Here is a 17575-nt window from a genome sequence, read left to right as displayed (position 1 = left end):
TTTTTGGGAGATCTGCAGATACAATCGATCTGCTGCATGGCACCCGGCGTCTGGTTACGTGGGGGACAAAGAAAACTTGTATTATTCCAAAGGTCCCGATGACCTCCAGTCAATTGACAATCAATTCCGACAAATTCCCAATTATCAAGTATCTCATAGCAAATAAAGAGTAGCATCGAGAGACAGTAAGAGCAAATCATGTACCTCCAAAAACAAAGCAGTTGAAAGTCAACTGGGGTCGAGGCGGAATGCGGGCAATTGGGACGAACGTCATTTCGCGAACCGCCTTGCCAAACCTCCAACACCACGAACCGCCGCCCCTAAACCGCGAACCGCCAGCTCCAAACTGCGTTCTTTGCTCCCAAACAAAGAATGGTATTTAGCATAACCCATATCGAATACAAGTTCTAGGCTAACATGCAACAGTCACGACAATACCTCACGTGGGGCTCCGCAGACAATGGTGAGTGATCATCGTTTGATTTATTCCACGGTTATCAGCCTACACTTAACGGGGAAGCTAATCGCTCAACTCAGCGCACCCCGTGGACATATTCTCACTGGCGGTAACGGATAAACATGTTCTTTCTGCATCGGGCGCGCCGTCTCTCAAGGTGCATTCCATCACAGAGGCAGACTTCCCGCTAGTTCAGTCAATTGAAGAAGCTCACCCTCTGGGCTGCCACCATGTGGTCACCAATGGCAATGGCTCTCGTGCCGTCAGTGCAGGCTTTGCAGGCGATCTAAAAGTCTGGTCTTGCCAAGAAGGCCACTGGTCTCACGACGAGGCTTCTTCAGGTATCGTCTTTATCTCCAATTGATATGAGAGGTCTAAATACACCATGCTGACCAAATAATAGCCAGCCTAGCCAAAGTGAGAGTATGGGCAGTGGCATTGGCAGATGACGGACAGTATCTGGCCGGTGTCTCTCAAGATGGCCGAATTGGAGTATGGGATCTAGGTGACAACGGGACCCAAATTCGAGACCATGAAACCAAGGGTAGCTTTGGCACTTGTATCGACCTGGTAAGTCCCCACAGAATTCTCATCACATGTCATATCTATTAAACAGCTCTAGTCTCTCGATGGCCGATTCATTGCCAGTGGACATGAAAATGGAGCTGTCTACATTTTTAGCACCGAAACAGGCCGGATGCCATTCTCTCTGTCCGGTAAGTCATGCTGTACCATAGGCTCGCAGACTTCTATAAGACTTTGCTAACAGTATTTGCAGGCTTGGTAAAGCCAGTTCGATCAGTGTCTTTCTCTCCCGGAGGGAAGATTCTGGCCGCAGCTGGAGATTCCAATGTGATTCTTCTTTATGACACATCCTCCGGGGAACAGATTGGAAACCTCTCAGGCCATGATGGTTGGGTATTGTCCCTTTCCTGGAGCCCAACTGGGGAGTACCTTCTCAGCAGGTAATTCATACAAACCCCCCTCCCTTGAACAAACAGAGCCTATTGCTTACCTTGTTGCGCAGCTCGTTCAATGGCAAGGCCAAGGTCTGGTCCATGGACACAAAACTGTGTGTTGCCACCCAATCCTACTCCGAAAAGGCCTTATGGAGCGCCAAGTGGCTGCCCAGTAACGGAAGATCAGCAGCCTTTGTGACCGCCGGCGCAAGCCAAAACCTTGCTTTCTACCGCGAGGCTACTGGAGGTTGAAGAAGCAAAACATTGCATGTACCGGTGGCCCGTATTTGATAATTTCTGGCGAAAATGGTAACACTTTAGCATTAAACTCATGAATTCCATGTCTTAGAAGATATATACACCCCAATAAACTTTCTTCAATTCATGGTTTCCACGAATAACTTGCGCATTCGCTTGAGGAAAGCGCCAAAGTCCCGGTCCTCATTGACAAGATCGACCTCGCGTTCCAGAGCCTCACGATCGACCTTGGGCCGGGTATGAAACACCTCATAATCGCGACTCGCGGTTCCCAATTCAAACCAGGCCTCCGATTCCCAGTCCTTTTCTACAACGTGACTGTAAACAAATTTCAACCGGTCCTCACGGCCTGCCCCTTCAATCCGTAAACAGAGGTAATCCTGCCAGAACTCTAACTCTGGGTTGTTGAGCCGAGATTGCGCATCCAGTTGTTTTGCGTGGTTCTTCTGTGCCTCTAGCCTTTGATTGATTGCCTTTCGAGTCTCTGCAATTTGTTGCTTGAGACGGTCCCGCTTTGCGAGCCGGGAGTCGCGTTGCATGGTGATGGAGGAAATGGCAGCGTGCATTTCAGCCGCCTCGGCCGCTTCTTTCTGAAGAGTTTGTTCATGAGTTTGGGATTTGAGGTTCAAAATCTCAATATCACGCTGTCGCATCCGTTCGTCCTCTATTGTTTCAAAAGTTAGGCAATGAGAGCGGGGATGGAGGGGTTGAAAAGCGATGTATACATCAACCTACCTTGTAATTCAGCGAGATTTATATGAAACTGATTCCTCTCCTCTAGAACTTGCTTGCGCCCTCGTTCAATGAACGCATCGAATTTCACAGTGAATTGTGCCATGCGGTTGCGCAGGTCCTCAAACCCAAAGTTGATATTAGGCAAGGAGTCGGCCATGGATGGCGCATCCGCCGAGGCCAGGGGAGGGCGCATGCCACTCGTTGAGAGCGACGGATCAAATGCGGACGTCATGATTTGTGGTAGAGGCAATGAAGTTTGACGCGATGAATGAATATTGGATTGCCTCGAAAACGCGTGGAAAGAGATGTGAGAGGTCAATGTTTTGGGTTGGCGGCGCAACGGAGTAATGGAGTTCTTATCGATAAGGGACCTTCCAAAAAAAAAAACTCCACTATATGACATGCGACTTTACGCAGCTCCATCCTCTTTAATTGGGTCTTGGTTTTCCCTACCCTCGACATGATCTGGCCGGGTCTTGCGCATCTCGCAAGAAGCACAGCAAGATCCGATGGGTGATAAATTCGACCCTGCTCTACACTATGGGCACTTGGGGAAAATCTTCTACTCCACAGAGACCGAATCCTGGAGCTTCTCTCGAACGCTTAACCCAGGCCCATCAATCTCGTATACAGGAGCGACAAAGACAGTGATCGAATCGCCCAAACACAATCCCAGCAGCAAACTATTCGGACCGTATGGCCGACCACCCAATCCGAATTCGATCCCAGAGGCACACCCGGATTTAGGTGTACATTGGTCCTCCATTCGCAAAGATTCCTCCCACAATTTGCCGCTATCTGATTCACCCATATCAACGCTACTGGATTTGGGATTTGCGTCAGTTCTTGGAATTGAGGGTTCCAGTCATATCCCAATCGCAGCGGCTGTGACTGGAGAGTGTAGGAACGTCATCTCACTACGTGTGGTAGTTGAGGATACCGTGGAGCTGCCACTTGAGGAGTCTACAGTACTTGTACCATCCATTGGTAATGAAGAAACCACCGAATGGTCAACACAAGGAGCTCAGATCCAGCAAATTTGCTTTTCGCGACCCTTCGAGGATGACGACCAAGCTACTTACATGGCTGCTCGCCTCCTAGAGTCGACCGCAGTCTTTCGGCCTCTATATCACCACAACCCAGGACATATGCAACTTCGTCATGATGACCCCGCGATGATCCCCTCTTCTTTACGAAACTCTCGCCTAGACGCGAACCCCGTCACCGAGATATCGAACTCGGATACTGGCGGTTTCCCGCATGCTGATGTAGCATTCAACCCTTGGTACCAGAAACAGTTAGCTATCATTGACACCATGGGCAACTGGAGCATTTGGGAAATAAAAACCCGTCGTAAACGACGAACAGCGGATGGTTTTGCACGACTCTGCCACAAAGGCTCGCTGTCAACACCTGATCAAATGAATGCCGATGGATCTGAGGACGATGGCTGGGGATCCATTCAATATGTGGATTTCTCGACAATATTGGTTGCTAATCGAAAATCTGTCATGCTTTTCCAGATAGAGGGAGAGAATGTTCGATCCCGCGCCATCCAGTTGAGGATGGGTCGTCAACCGGAATGGGTCATAGACGTGAAGAAGAACATTCAAAACCTTTCACAGTTCTTTATTCTCACATCATATCGGCTGCTGCATTTTGATTTGAAAACTGCAACTCTAGATGAAGATGGCCAGAAGCTACCTCTAGAATCATCCCTGGTCAGGCGTCATTTTCGAGATGCTAATGACACAACTTTGATGCTCAGTGATCTATTAATCAGAGACAGTATGTCCACACGCCTTCTGCTCATTGTTACGATACTGACCCAAACACAAAACAGATTTGTATCTCGCCTTGTACTCCCGAGTCACGGAGCTTCTACAAATATTCCCGTGTCCCTTGGTTAATGACCCTGAAACGGAGCCATTCGTTGGTCCAGATGCTTTCTACTTGCATCTGCAATCAGCACTAAAGGACTCTCTTAATAAACGGTTCCGTTGCATGACCTTGTTGTTCAAAGAAGTCGATCATTCTCCTGCACCTGGAACAACCCTTCACAATCCGGATATGAGTCTCATCAAGCTTTTCTGGATAGATTCATCACTCGCCGTACATGAAACACTTTTTAAGGGCTTACGTCAGAGCTTGCAAGAAGAGCAGGACACAGGCATGGAAATTGAAAATGGCTTGAAGGACCGTCATATCCTTCGCGCGAGTGAACACCATCTCAATATACCAAGCCATGAAGTTGACGTTGATTTCGTGGTGAACGACTGGGATGAGTCTACAAGGACTCCCCGAGTTATGGAACAATCAACCGATCTTACATCTACCTACGAAGACTTGGAATGGACTTTGAACTGGACTCCCATCTATCAACTTGCCTTGGAGGATATCGCTGGCTGTGCTGCTCAAGCAGAATTAGAGCGGTCTCGGCCGACTTTTGATCACATCATTGGAAACCTAGAAAGCGAAATAATTGGCGGTGTTGAAAACTGGCATACCAGTCAATCAATGTGAGTTTATTAAGACAAAGGCTGCTCTGGGCCCATCATTGACTAACTTTTTCCAGGCTTGAGATTACCGGTGGTCGACCAGTATCAAATGATATTGATCAAAATGCGTACGACTTGAAGCGCCTCGTGTCAACTGTCCTTCAAGAGACTCAAGATCCTGAAATTGATCACCCTTTCATGATTCTGCCACTGCAATTTTCCAAGATGTTCCCAGGCATGCCAGTGGTTTCGCAAGAGAAACAGTCAAGTCTGGATTTCTTGGAGACTTATGACCGACTTGTTGAACTGTGGCTCGCCAACATCCCACATGACATACCCAATCCAACTCGTCGGATGAAGGAGAGAATCATTCGTGGTATCGCCCTCGATATTCTCTTGGCAAGATTAATTCGAATTTCCAAAGAGCGCAAGGTCGTTGAACCATCGCAGCCAGATGGGTCCACCAGTGCTACCTTAGCTGGTTCTGCCTTGCCTGAAGCAAAAGGACCAGCATCCTCACAACTTCCATCGAGCCAAATAACAGCATTTTATGATGGAAGCTCCCAGCCAGCTCCAGAAGAGGAGAGATCATCTACAGCAGCCTACAGTAGTCTCTCTGCATTCACTACTTTCAAAAAACCCCCTCGTCCCTTGCCTCGAAATATCACCAACATGCTGTCCCAATGGGAGGTGGGGACTGATCCCTCGGCCTACAAATGGCGAAAAGTCTCTTCGGCCGAGGAGGCTCAGGAACTATCCCGACGTCGTAAGAAGCGATTACAGCGATCACAGTTATCACAGTTATCGTCACAACTGTCGCAGCAAACCCCCACTATCACCGCATCACCCCTCCCACCCACACCCAGCGCCCCTTCCATTCGAACCTGGGGTAGTCAGCCTGATCAACGCTTACCATTGGCAAGCAGTCAGCCCTCGATCGGGGATTTCCCCATGAGCCAGATCGAACGAGGACTATTTGGGACACGGGAAGTGAGAAAGAGCCTCAAGGTTAAGAAGAAGAGGAAGGGAGGTTTCTAGGGTATCGAAGCCCATCAATATATCAACAATATCATAAAAAAACAAAATATAAGATCAAACAATTTCGGGAATACTATTCATATACCATATTCTAATATAAGACCTACTATGTAAGATAATGCTGGTGAATACTCTGTGCTTATATTACACATGTGCAGGCTGAAAGTCCACCTGAAACAGGCCAACCCCAATAGCACAAATGGCTCAATGGAAGGGATGGATCACGCAGCAAAACTATGTGGATTATAAATACATTTTCCATCCCCGAACCTCTCCGTTTTTCTTTTATATTTCATTTCCAATTTATGATTCGTATTTATTCCTACATATTCATCATTTGGATCTGAATCTCTAAACTCCAACTTTCTCCGATCCACACATCTCTTTATTTTTTTTTTCCGCTGCCGAATCTCAGTCCCCCGCACTCCCCGCTCCTAATCTCCGATCTTTTATCTTCAATCATGTCCGACCACCAGTACAAGTTTAATGTGTCCATGAGCTGCGGCGGCTGCTCCGGTGCCGTCGAGCGCATTCTCAAGAGACTTGAAGGTACTTTAGCACCTCAATAATCTCTCTTCCACTTTCCAAGTGTCCGGAATAAAGCTAGAAGCTAATCTTCCAATACAGGTGTCAAATCCTTCGACGTCAGCCTCGAAACCCAGACGGCAACCGTTTCCACCGAGCCTACTGTTTCCTATGATACCGTGCTGGCCGCAATCAAGAAGACGGGCAAGACTGTGAACAGCGGCGAAGCGGATGGCGAGACTAAGAGTGTTTAAATGGATTGTCATGTGATTGATTAATCTGGACCTGAAACCATGCACAGAGGCTATATCATATTACAAGCAAGCATTGAGTCGGTTTTGGCCTGGGCGACATCATGTTGGTGGTTTGATTCTAGGACAGGGAGCTTCTCATAATAAGCGCAATATTCCTTTTGCATCCCAACACCGGGACATCTTTACAACTACTCAATGCTAGATGTAGATTTACATGAATTTGTATGTAACCTTGGGTGGAGAAAAAAGTCTGATTCCAGACCATAAACGTTGGGAAGTATTTGTTAAAAGTCCCATGAACGCAGGCGTTCTAAGATCATGCAGATGGGTATCATGGAAAACAGGACCAAAAGATAACAGAATGCAAGCGCCGGAATTCCATGACTCAACAAAAAAAGAAAACAAAACAAGAGAACACCTCTGATAAAGAACGCCTCATTAAGATTCTTCAATCCACGACGATCACAGGCCTTCCATCTGACATAGGATACTGAGGCGGCTGCGATTCAACTCGTTGCACATAGACAGGGCGATTCTGTTCCGCCATCTGAAAGGTTCGGGGATCATGCACGCGTCTGTAAAGCCATGTTAGTGTACATCAGGGAAGAAAAAAGATATCCAGAAGAATGCGCGCGAGTCCATTGTTTGCGGTCCCATATAGAAGGCTTACCGCGTGGTGCTTAGTCCGCTGCCAGGCCGTCTTTCCCGGGGAGTGGGTACACGTCCTTGAGGCTGACGATTCCCTGAAACAGTGTCTAGATAGCTGGATGTCTGGTGGTAAAAGTTATGCATCACTAGGGGACTTGGGAGGCGTTGCTCCGAAGTGGCCCGAGGCTGAACAAAATCCTTGGCATGCACTTGGTCAGGGATCCTGGTCCTGCTTGGTTGGATGGAGATTTCTGGCCCGCGAGTAGATTGGAGTCTTGGGCGCTCAAGGGAATAGTCAACCGGACGAAGCTCGCGAGCCTCGCGAACATCCACCGAGCGAACAAAGCCATCAGCGTAATGTTTTCCGTGGGGAGCATTATGGGCCACGGGACGGTCACCATCAATACGAGGGTTCCAGATGGAGGGGCGCACTTCCTGAAGGGTTGAGTGACGGATATGCTCCATGCGGGGGCTACGATCGCCATAGTACGAGCGAACTTCAGGGCGAGACACATCTGGCGTCGCTCTGAATGTTCGATCGCCAGCTGTCATCATGCCATTTTGTCCAGTAGAAGGCTGGTAGGGGTGCATAGGAAGATGCCCCAATGAATCCATGGGGTGTGTGCGGTCCAAATCCCGTCTTGAATCCAAGCTGATGACCTGCGGAATAAAAGGACCAGTTTGTCTTTCACGCTGATGTCCTATAAGCAGAGGCTGTTCACCTGGAGGGGGGTGGTCCCGGCGCAGATATTGCACGTCCTGTGCACGATGCTCGGGTCCGAGTTCATCGCGGCGATACTGGACCCTTGGACCCTGTTCATCAGGAACCGGGATTCCAGTAGGTCTTGCATTCCAAGTATCAGGACGGGAGTCCGGGTGAGGACCAGCGTAGTACGCCAATCTTCTCCGCTTGCAATTTTGATCTTCCGGGCTACCTGGGCCAGATCCATTGCCATGATTCTCTCCTTGGGGTTGAACTGGGGTTACGGACCGAAGCGACATTCTTTTAGTCAAGTGCTCCAAACGGAATTCCGTTCGCCGTTTTTCCAAGGGCCAAGGAGCTTCAATGGAAGGGAGAACTTGATCCTGAGAGATTGCCCCCGGTCGGGCCTGGAAGGGCATGGCGAGTTCAGTCCTTGGACCAAATTGGCTTTCATTGCTTTGTTGCAACTCCCTGGGACCACCCACAAATACGGGGGCATTGAATCGGTCGTTTGATGGCATAGGAACCCTTTCAAGTCGCGTTGGATCAACAATAGACTGAAGTTTACCTTGAGGGTGATTGGTATGAACGTTCCAGCGAGGGGTTGTTTCCGTGAGGCGTATCTCATGTGGTCTCTGTGCGGTTAGTGCTGGAGGCCTTCCCATGGTCCCGAGCTGAGTGAATGGGCGTTCCCCTTCTAACAGAACACGTCTGTCCACAGTACCTACGTGAGTCCTGCCTGGAGGCAGTCGTTGAATTGGTTGTTCAGCATACTGAGAGCCTGAGATGGGTCTGGGAGTGGGTTCCACAGGAAGGTTAGAAATTTCTCGGCGCCGTATGGGCTCCAAACTTTCCTGGGTGGCAGCAGGTCGCTTCGCATATCGAGGACTTTGCTGTTCCGGAGAGACATCACCATGCCGAGTTTGCTCGGTGCCTTGAGCTTCAGCACGGTATCTATGCAAAGCACGATTCCAGGCTTGGTATCTACTAAATCCTCGCCGATTGATGGTGCTTTGAGTAGTAGTTTTGGGGATAATTCGGAAACCAGGTGGCGCCTCTTCGGAAAGCTCCCGAGTGGCATCCTGTATGGGTACAGAATCTGCACTTATGGGTTGAGTCTGAATCTCATGGGTCCTGGGCGTGTTCGACAAAATTTCCACACTGTAGTCCAGGGTATCAGTAGTGGCCGATTCTTCCTCGGTTTCACTGTCTTCATCATCCGATATTACGATGACCTCCCGGAAAACATCTTCAAGCTGAGTCTGGCCATTCTCATCATCACCACGCCATGCAACAACTTTGGCCAAAGTGGGTTGCTCGACCGCAGATCTGGCCTCCTGGAATGACCCCTGTTTAAGAAGTCGGTCATAGTCAGTGTAGAGGTGGCGGACATGGGCCACTACTGCCAACTGTGCTCGGCGAGCTAAAGGTAATTCTGATGCTGTACCAACTTTGCGTTGACCCTGACATCGTAGATGTCAGGCATCCTCTATCTGACAACTGGCGAGCGGGGGTTGTATTTGAACATACCTTTTGAAATGATGTCTTGATTATCTGAAACAGATCTTTATCTGGGACGTTGGGAAACAGATCCTTGATCGCGTCCCTTGCTTCTGTATTGATCACCTCTTGGGAAACATCAGAGTCTGATGGGCGACGATCCTTCAGAGTGCCAACGGTGTGGAGGGAGACTGCCTTTCCTGTATTGGTGAGATACAATCCGAGCTCCGAGCATACTGCTGCGACCACCGTGCTTGGGAAATGATAACCTATGCGGTGGACATGTTGAGAGAGGTTGTGGGTGTGTTGATGAGGGGTTGTCTAGAATCAATGAGCAGCGTCCTAAAAAGCAAGTCCAAGCTTATAGAGATGATTGTCCTTCTCACCGAAACCGCATAGATTTGAGAGCCTTCTTTCCGACATCGTTCCTTGCAAGCTGTAGTAAGAAGCGGATTTCCAGCGGGTATGAAAGTATAGCCCGTGGGTGCTTTCGCCTCAAAACAGATCTATATAGATTGTCAGGCCACTTCCGTCTGTGTCGAAACCGTACATATCCAGAGGGACACCCACAACACTTCGTAACTTTTTCTTCTCTTGGGTCACCGACTCCATAATCACTTTGTGCTTTCGAGCTCTCCTCTCGATGGCCCGACTGGGGGCGCGCCAGGCCGCAGCCGAGGCAGCTCTCCTCACAACTCGGGCCATTCTTTATGTTTGACCTCCAACGGTTGGTACTCAGCACCACACCAGCTGAGGAGGTCTAGCACATGATTCCGGGTCGGAGGGGTGACGCGGAGGGAGAGGAAATCGCAGGGAGGAATGGAACTATCGCAAGGTAGGGCGGTCAGCTCATATAAAAACCACCACTTTTTTGGTGTGGAGACTCCGTACACAATCGGATCTGATTGAAATTCGGATGCAAAAAACTGATTGGAGCCAACTCATACCGGTAAAGTAAAGTTTGCCCGAAATTCTGGAAATTCCCTTTTTTTCCCTCCCTAATTTTTTTCCAACGGGGGAAAGAGTTGAAGAAAGTGAGGGAGTGAGAACATTGGCATAGAAGTGTTGCGGCCCAAAGTCACCTGTTCCTTTTGGGGAAAGTGGGGCCTGAGGCTGCAGCAAGATTGATTTGCTCCGCGAGTTAGATTGTTGATACTCTCTGTATCCGTACTTATTATCTGTATTGTTTTTCAGTACACTGCATACATCTACTTTAGTGCTCGCCTCTTGCTGCTTTATATGAAGTAGATATGCGGTCTTGTTGCCAGAGAGAATACATAAATTTAGAGATGGCGGGGGGTGTACGCCATGGTATACCAAGCCTCAAGGTATTCATTCCTCTGCTATAAGTAAGCGGTAAGGGCATTCAATATTTCTAAAATGACAAATCGACTCTTAAATAACCAAGGACTTGTACTCTATATTTCAGGTTGGGACTGGGCGCCTATATTGCATATGAATGATAGAGTACGAGGCAGTACTATGTCTATAGGAGATATGTACTACTTAGTACATGACTTAGAGCATAACCCCAGGGGCTAGTCCCTTCTTGGTATATCACATATCACCACGTGACCTGCGCGCATGGAGCTCCGGGCGCGCTCTCTCTGAACTTCATAAAAGCGGCGACAGCTATATGGAAAACATTGGTAATACACTTATAGCTGCCTGCTACATACTACGTATTATTCATTTTGCATATTTTTTTTTTTTCAAGTCCTTTGATTCTTCCACTCCTTCTTCACCACATCAGCGATGACGGTCCCTTCCCATCAACCCATACTTCATGCATACCGAAGTCTCTATCGGGGTGCTCTCAAAGCCATTCGATATTCTACTCCTGCCCGGCATGTCTTACGATCTACTATGCGAAATGCCTTTCGCTCGACTCACACCCCCACTTCCGAGTTCGACCCTTCTAAGATCGCCAACACCCTACTCTTTTTGGAACGAGCTGCCGACGTACGGGGCCTAGAGCATAAAATTGTGAAGAATTTGATGCTAGCGAGATACTGGGAACAACCCCATATTGCCCGAGACTCACGCGTGTAGGTGGCCCCATAATAGCGGTGGAGAACGGGATATGCTTGATTCTGACTTGGTTGCAGATTGAAGGTTCTAGGTCTCGGAAAGGTAGAGGATCGGTTCCGCAAAAAGGCTTACGAGCATTATAATTTGACACTTGAACGCCTAAACGAGAGTCTGGGGACATGCCTGAAGTGAGGAGATAGATCCACTGTATTTCCGATTCGCTGCACCAAAGATCCTCCGTCAGGCGCCCGTACCTCGCCTTGGGCATAAATCACAAATGGGGCGCCAAAGCAACTCTCCCAATATGGGAATATGGATACCTTCTCAACCCTCCACTCTTCTGAAATTTAGGAGTAAGGGTTTCCACTCAAGTTCATACCAGAACTTGCTTGGATGTGTTAATCCACGCCTCGAATGTCAGTGTTCTTTGAACCCGGCATGACACCCCGACAAGGGAAAAAGCAGGGCCGATGACGTTGCTCTCGAAGCTCCCCTTTCTGTTCATTGCGATGCATGAACACTCCCGGGGTCTCCGCATCCACTATGGATAGGAACTAATTATGCTGCATGCCTGGATTGATCGAAAGCTAAATATCATGATATATCATTCTGGACTGTCGCCAATCTTAACGACAAATAATATATATAACTTGATTCTATAGCTTATTTCTTAAGTTTGGAATCCATAGACCCGTGGAATCATAAATGACATCCATGTTTTATGCAAATTGTTTTTTTTTTGTACTTAATATTCTTGTCCATACTAAACTGTGTGATGTCGTTGTACAGTCTAATTGATTGATTCAACATTGAACGATGATTCAGCACGATCACATGCCAACCGTGCTGTGGCCAAGACCACCAATCATCATCTAACCACATGACCTTCAATCTTTGTTCATTGAAGGTTTTATATCTTATGATTGTATGCTTTAATTCAATTAGAAATATTGTTTGGATGTTGCTAGATGTGACCCTAGCCCTTCATGAGCAGCTTCATCTCTTCGCTGCTGACTGACCTCGGACTTCTTACCCGCACACCTCCCCGCCACGCTCCACCGGAGTCGGAATCTCCTCGAAGCGGACCAACAGAGTCATCCTCACCCAGTAATCTCAACGAACCCACCTTTCTTGACCAAAACTCCGACCGCGGAGGAACAGAATCCAATACCGGAGATGCGGGGACTTTGCCCACCCCTCCTTTCTTTCCAAGCTTACCGAAAGACATGGATGGCCGCACTGCAGACCTGTCGGCCACTCGACCTGTGACGGACGAACTCATACCCGGAGAACGAACCCATGCAGCGAGCAGGACCACATTATTCAACAATTCAACGGATCATCAACGTTTGTCTATCCAAAATGACGAGCCGACTGATTTACCGAACGGGTCACCCGCTACCAACCCGAGGCCTGGACAAGAAACAAGGGACAACACTCAACAAAGCCCAAGCCCGACTTTTGATACTGATGAGCAGGAGAAAGTTTCATTACCAGCGGATGATGGCATGGGATTGCTCAGGAACAAAATCCATGCCATACGCGATTTGGATCTCGATAACAATGAAAAGGCACGAAGGGTGCATTGCCTCATGACAGAGAGCTATAACTCCTCTCGACCAGTACCGCCAACTTCTCCAACATTTAATTCTCCTCGCCTGGATGCGCCAGCAAGCCCACTTTCCCCCCGAATAAAATCACCAGACTCGAGCCCGGCGAGTCCGACACTCGCTGCGTCCAATCCCCAATATGAAAGCCAGTTCAATCTTACGGCCGAAGATCTGCAGCCTACATATGCACCGAGAGCTGAGCCTGAATCACCTGTGGTAGAGACAGGCGACGAGGACCCAGATACGGAAGAGTTGGACGGGGTGCCATTAGGTTGCCAGCACTATATTCGGAATGTTAAACTCCAGTGCTTCACTTGTAAGAAATGGTATACTTGCCGTTTCTGCCATGACGAGGTTGAAGACCATCCTTTGGTTCGCCGAGATACGCAAAATATGCTGTGTATGCTGTGTGGCCATCCTCAGCCTGCGGACCAGCACTGTAGGCAGTGTGGTGAACAGAGTGCGCAATATTATTGTGATATTTGCAAACTCTGGGACAACGATTGTGAGAAAAGTATCTATCACTGCAATGATTGTGGTATATGTCGGATTGGCCAGGGGCTTGGGAAGGACTTCTTCCACTGCAAGGTAAGCTGGATCCTCCTCCGACATGCCTTAACTGTAATACTCACTCTTCTGTAGACTTGCTGCGTCTGTCTGCCCATTTCGATCGAGGACACACATCGGTGTATTGAAAGATCGACCCAATGTGATTGCCCCATCTGTGGCGACTATATGTTCACCTCCCCAGAAACAGTGGTAGTGATGCGATGTGGCCATAGCATTCATCATAAATGCCTAGGAGAATACTCGAAAAGCTCTTTTCGCTGTCCAATCTGTAACAAGACTATCACCAACATGGAATCGACGTTCAGAAATCTGGATCGCACAATCGAGAGCCAGCCCATGCCTGACGAGTTCAAGGACACCAAAGGTCTCATTTATTGTAACGATTGCAGCGCGAAATCAGTCGTTCAATACCACTGGCTTGGTTTGAAATGTGATTTGTGAGTTTTGAGAGTCAAATATGATAGAATCAAAGCTGATGAATACAGGTGCGAGTCTTACAACACAGCGCAGATACGATTACTGCATGGAGACGTATCTGCGGTACTTGCGGACGAGGGTGTCAGTGAATCCACCCCGCCACCGCGGACACGATCATCATCCTTGAATGCAAGTGAGGAGCCGACAACGTCATTGAGAGCACTTCACCTCAACACGAACCCAGTATCTGAGTCACGACTCAGTGTACCAACACCCATTGGACTCGAGCAGCGCTTTGTTTCCTACAATATGACCCACGGCCGTGCGGTTTCCCCGGTTGTCAGTAACTATTTTGGCCTCCCCCGGGAACGAGAATCCGAGAAACCTTCATCTTCGCCCTTCTTTGGAGGACCATCGCGAACAGACAATGAGACAGATTATGGTGCTTTCAATTATCTTAGCAAGAAGCTTCGAGATCGCTATGGATTCCTCGCCGGCGATACATCAGCCGAGGGCCCCTCAGGAATCGATGAAGAGGATGAGGCAGAATCCTCGGACGGTTCGGCATCAGATGGTGAGGAGGATGAAGAGGAGGATGACGAGGAGGAGGAAGATGATGAGTATATGGACATTTTCGGTCACCGATAATTTCTTCGATCAAGCCATCAAGCGGTACTTCACATCATCACACATCTAAGATTGGGCAGCTTGGCCGTTCTTTTCATTTTCTTTTTTTTTTGGCCCATAAATGGCCCATTGGTACTTCACATACCACACCCATGCTAAAATACTTGTCACCAAATCCCAATTTCTTGGGGACGTGAAAATAATCATACCTACCGGTCATCAGCACCGTGGGTCAGGCTTTTTTGGATGATACATTGACTGCTGGTCTTGGGCTGACCAGGCGACCGTCAAGATGAATATTGCATGGATTTTTCGGTTGGTTTAATGATTTAAAAGCCTGTTTGCATTGACGTGGCGTATGCATATTTTCAATTTAGTACTCGCATTGGCATCACGACTAGACGAGAGCAATCATGACAAATTCCAAACTATCATTTTTAACCCATTCCCTGCGACATTAAACTCGTCAAGACTATAGATTAGGCCAGGGATCTTTCCGGTCCTGACACAACGGCGGGGGTACCCTCTATATGAGTGGTAGGGGCCTTCTCATTAATATTCTCAGTTCCCAGCGCACGAGCTTCGATCTTCTCCGATCCCCCTTCACACTCGCCTGCCTCGACATAATCCACCCCTCCGAATATTTTTTCCATGCGCTCCAGGGAGACTCCCTTGGTCTCAGGGAGAATAAAGAAGACAGAAAGCTAGAAGCTAATCAGCAGTGTTACCGAAATAAGACGCAAAGAACAACCTACCCCGGCAAGCATATTAAGAACAAATAGCAGCCAATAGCTCTTCCCTCCGACTTTATCATTGAAGGAAGGCCATGATTGCGTTAGTAAGATAAGCCAGCATGTCTGGCCGAGCATTGACAAGCCGAACCCCTTTTACGAAGAATGGAATCAGCATCTGCACCCTTTTTCTTTGTCGGGTTATGTTTTAAACTCACCTTGTCTCGAACATGTTGAGGGAAGATCTCCGAAACGATGGCGGGTGCAATGGGACCATTGGACCAGCAATAGGTCAAACCAACAATGAACAACATAGCGACCTCCGCAATGGCGGCGGATCTGTTTCCATTGGTAGGGAATGCGGTGCAGAGAGAAGCCATGATCAACAGAGCCACTGTCTGGATAGCGAAACCGGCCATCAAAAGACTGCGTCGACCAAATCGATCTACAGTGAAAGTATTCACCAGCACAATAAGCAGCTGAAGACAAGATTGGATTCCGTTGATAGCCAGTGCCTGCGAACCGGAGTTCCATCCGAGACTCTCATAAATGAGAGTGGCATACATGGTGAGTGCAGCAATACCGCCAACCTGGGTATGTCGTCAGTGTCTGCTCTATCTACTCACAGTATGGAAACCACATACCTGCTGAAGACTTGCTGCATAGAAGCCATATGCGAGACGTTTCCGCATCTTTTTGTCTTTGAGTAGACCAATGTATCCCGGATCATATCGTTGACGGAACTCATGAGAGGCAACGAGCTCATGGAACTCGGCACGAATTCGCTCATCCGTGGGAGCGCCTGATCTGAGCCGGGCTAGAACCTTCATAGCTCGCTCAGGTGTCTCAGGGTACCGTTCCAACATAAACCGTGGGCTTTCAGGGTAAAAGAATGAGACAAAGATAAAGGCTATTCCGATAGGAATTTGAACAATATTTGACACACGCCATGCGATGTTGTAAGGGTGCTTGTGGAAGGACATCCCATAGCCAGCCCAGAAGGCAATGAGAGTACCCAGTTGGTAGCCAAACTGGGAGACGGTGCCGACGAAACTGCCTCTGAGCTTGGTGGGCGCGCATTCTGCAACATAGAGATTGCTTGCGATATAAACACAGCCAAATCCCAGACCACTAACACAATTAGTTTGTAAACATAAAAATCGATATTGAGATCTGAAGAGCTCACGTTAAAAGTCGACCCAAGATCAAAACGCCGAAGGTATTTGGAACGACCTCGATGATTCTATAGAGTCAGCCTCGAGTGGTTCTTTTATTTCACTTCCTTTTCTTTTATTTTTGAGATAGGTGGCATACACTCCAATGATCATGATGCAGATGGAAATCCGCAAAGCCCACAGGCGTCCTAGCCATGCAGCAAGTGTACCTCCTAGGTATATTTGAGCCACAGCTATACACATCAGAAATGTTAGACACCATTATAAATCGTTTGAGTAGGTTGGCTATCGCTAATAGAGAAACTGACCTGTCATGGCCCAAGGAATCGTAGCCACCAGACCGGATTTCGCAGCGTTGATCCCATAGTAGCTGATGAACTGATCATCGGCCAAAATGACTGTCATGATTCCAGCATCATACCCATTGAAACAGGTCGAAAACACCATGCCATATAGTAGCAATGCCGCGAAGCTGGACAAGCATGAAAAGACCTAGTTGAGTTACCGTCCAAGGAAGGAAAAAACAAACATACACACATGTGCAGCAAATCACAAAGCTCTTACCGGTCATCTTTAGGAAGAAACTTCTCTACGATGCCCATTTTGAAAGGACGCGTGATCAAGTTCCAGAAGTTGAGAACGGGGCAAAATCCACAGCATTTGGGATGATCTTCCCAGGTGGTATATATACACAATGCAAAGCCGGAGCTTCGGGACCCCACATCGAGGTCAGATGTTTAGTCTGGAGTGCATGCGGGATCCCCAGAACTTCAGAGCTTAAGCGGGTTTCGAATGTGGGGTTTGAAGAGTCATTGGATAAGCTTCTATCTACCCCGGCT

General features: G+C 48.2%; 8 protein-coding genes across 8 annotated transcripts; 5 read left to right on the top strand and 3 right to left on the bottom strand.

Annotated features, from left to right (window-relative positions):
* Window positions 1-372: 372 nt before the first annotated feature.
* Window positions 373-1668, top strand: N7466_003424 (SKI complex subunit WD repeat protein SKI8; the record flags this gene model as incomplete). The annotated part of the gene is made up of 7 exons (XM_057162821.1): window positions 373-375; window positions 427-463; window positions 538-798; window positions 861-1027; window positions 1080-1173; window positions 1236-1422; window positions 1485-1668. The coding sequence occupies 7 exons, from the start codon at window positions 373-375 to the stop codon at window positions 1666-1668; spliced, it is 933 nt and encodes a 310-aa protein (XP_057023936.1).
* Window positions 1669-1793: 125 nt separating this feature from the next.
* N7466_003423 (kinetochore Spc25 family protein) lies at window positions 1794-2641 on the bottom strand (the record flags this gene model as incomplete). Its single annotated transcript, XM_057162820.1, has 2 exons — window positions 1794-2338; window positions 2410-2641. The coding sequence occupies 2 exons, from the start codon at window positions 2639-2641 to the stop codon at window positions 1794-1796; spliced, it is 777 nt and encodes a 258-aa protein (XP_057023935.1).
* Window positions 2642-2918: 277 nt separating this feature from the next.
* On the top strand, window positions 2919-5945 carry N7466_003422 (uncharacterized protein; the record flags this gene model as incomplete). The annotated part of the gene is made up of 3 exons (XM_057162819.1): window positions 2919-4197; window positions 4253-4928; window positions 4985-5945. The coding sequence occupies 3 exons, from the start codon at window positions 2919-2921 to the stop codon at window positions 5943-5945; spliced, it is 2916 nt and encodes a 971-aa protein (XP_057023934.1).
* A 461-nt stretch (window positions 5946-6406) lies between these two features.
* N7466_003421 (copper metallochaperone ATX1) lies at window positions 6407-6724 on the top strand (the record flags this gene model as incomplete). Its single annotated transcript, XM_057162818.1, has 2 exons — window positions 6407-6494; window positions 6573-6724. The coding sequence occupies 2 exons, from the start codon at window positions 6407-6409 to the stop codon at window positions 6722-6724; spliced, it is 240 nt and encodes a 79-aa protein (XP_057023933.1).
* A 448-nt stretch (window positions 6725-7172) lies between these two features.
* Window positions 7173-10280, bottom strand: N7466_003420 (DUF2293 domain-containing protein; the record flags this gene model as incomplete). The annotated part of the gene is made up of 5 exons (XM_057162817.1): window positions 7173-7299; window positions 7395-9538; window positions 9606-9896; window positions 9962-10081; window positions 10146-10280. The coding sequence occupies 5 exons, from the start codon at window positions 10278-10280 to the stop codon at window positions 7173-7175; spliced, it is 2817 nt and encodes a 938-aa protein (XP_057023932.1).
* Window positions 10281-11330: 1050 nt separating this feature from the next.
* On the top strand, window positions 11331-11798 carry N7466_003419 (uncharacterized protein; the record flags this gene model as incomplete). The annotated part of the gene is made up of 2 exons (XM_057162816.1): window positions 11331-11623; window positions 11684-11798. 2 exons carry the CDS (start codon window positions 11331-11333, stop codon window positions 11796-11798), a joined length of 408 nt encoding a protein of 135 aa, XP_057023931.1.
* A 794-nt stretch (window positions 11799-12592) lies between these two features.
* On the top strand, window positions 12593-14851 carry N7466_003418 (RING finger and CHY zinc finger domain-containing protein; the record flags this gene model as incomplete). Its single annotated transcript, XM_057162815.1, has 3 exons — window positions 12593-13804; window positions 13859-14223; window positions 14272-14851. 3 exons carry the CDS (start codon window positions 12593-12595, stop codon window positions 14849-14851), a joined length of 2157 nt encoding a protein of 718 aa, XP_057023930.1.
* Window positions 14852-15309: 458 nt separating this feature from the next.
* Window positions 15310-17338, bottom strand: N7466_003417 (uncharacterized protein; the record flags this gene model as incomplete). Its single annotated transcript, XM_057162814.1, has 8 exons — window positions 15310-15534; window positions 15586-15714; window positions 15780-16151; window positions 16206-16692; window positions 16748-16804; window positions 16876-16969; window positions 17045-17208; window positions 17301-17338. 8 exons carry the CDS (start codon window positions 17336-17338, stop codon window positions 15310-15312), a joined length of 1566 nt encoding a protein of 521 aa, XP_057023929.1.
* Window positions 17339-17575: the final 237 nt, after the last annotated feature.

This window comes from Penicillium verhagenii (assembly GCF_028828195.1).
Source record: "Penicillium verhagenii strain IBT 33310 chromosome Unknown utg000004l_segment0_segment0, whole genome shotgun sequence".
Lineage (NCBI taxonomy): Eukaryota > Fungi > Ascomycota > Eurotiomycetes > Eurotiales > Aspergillaceae > Penicillium > Penicillium verhagenii.
Note: the sequence above shows the minus strand (reverse complement) of the source record. Positions and strands in the feature narration are given on the sequence as shown.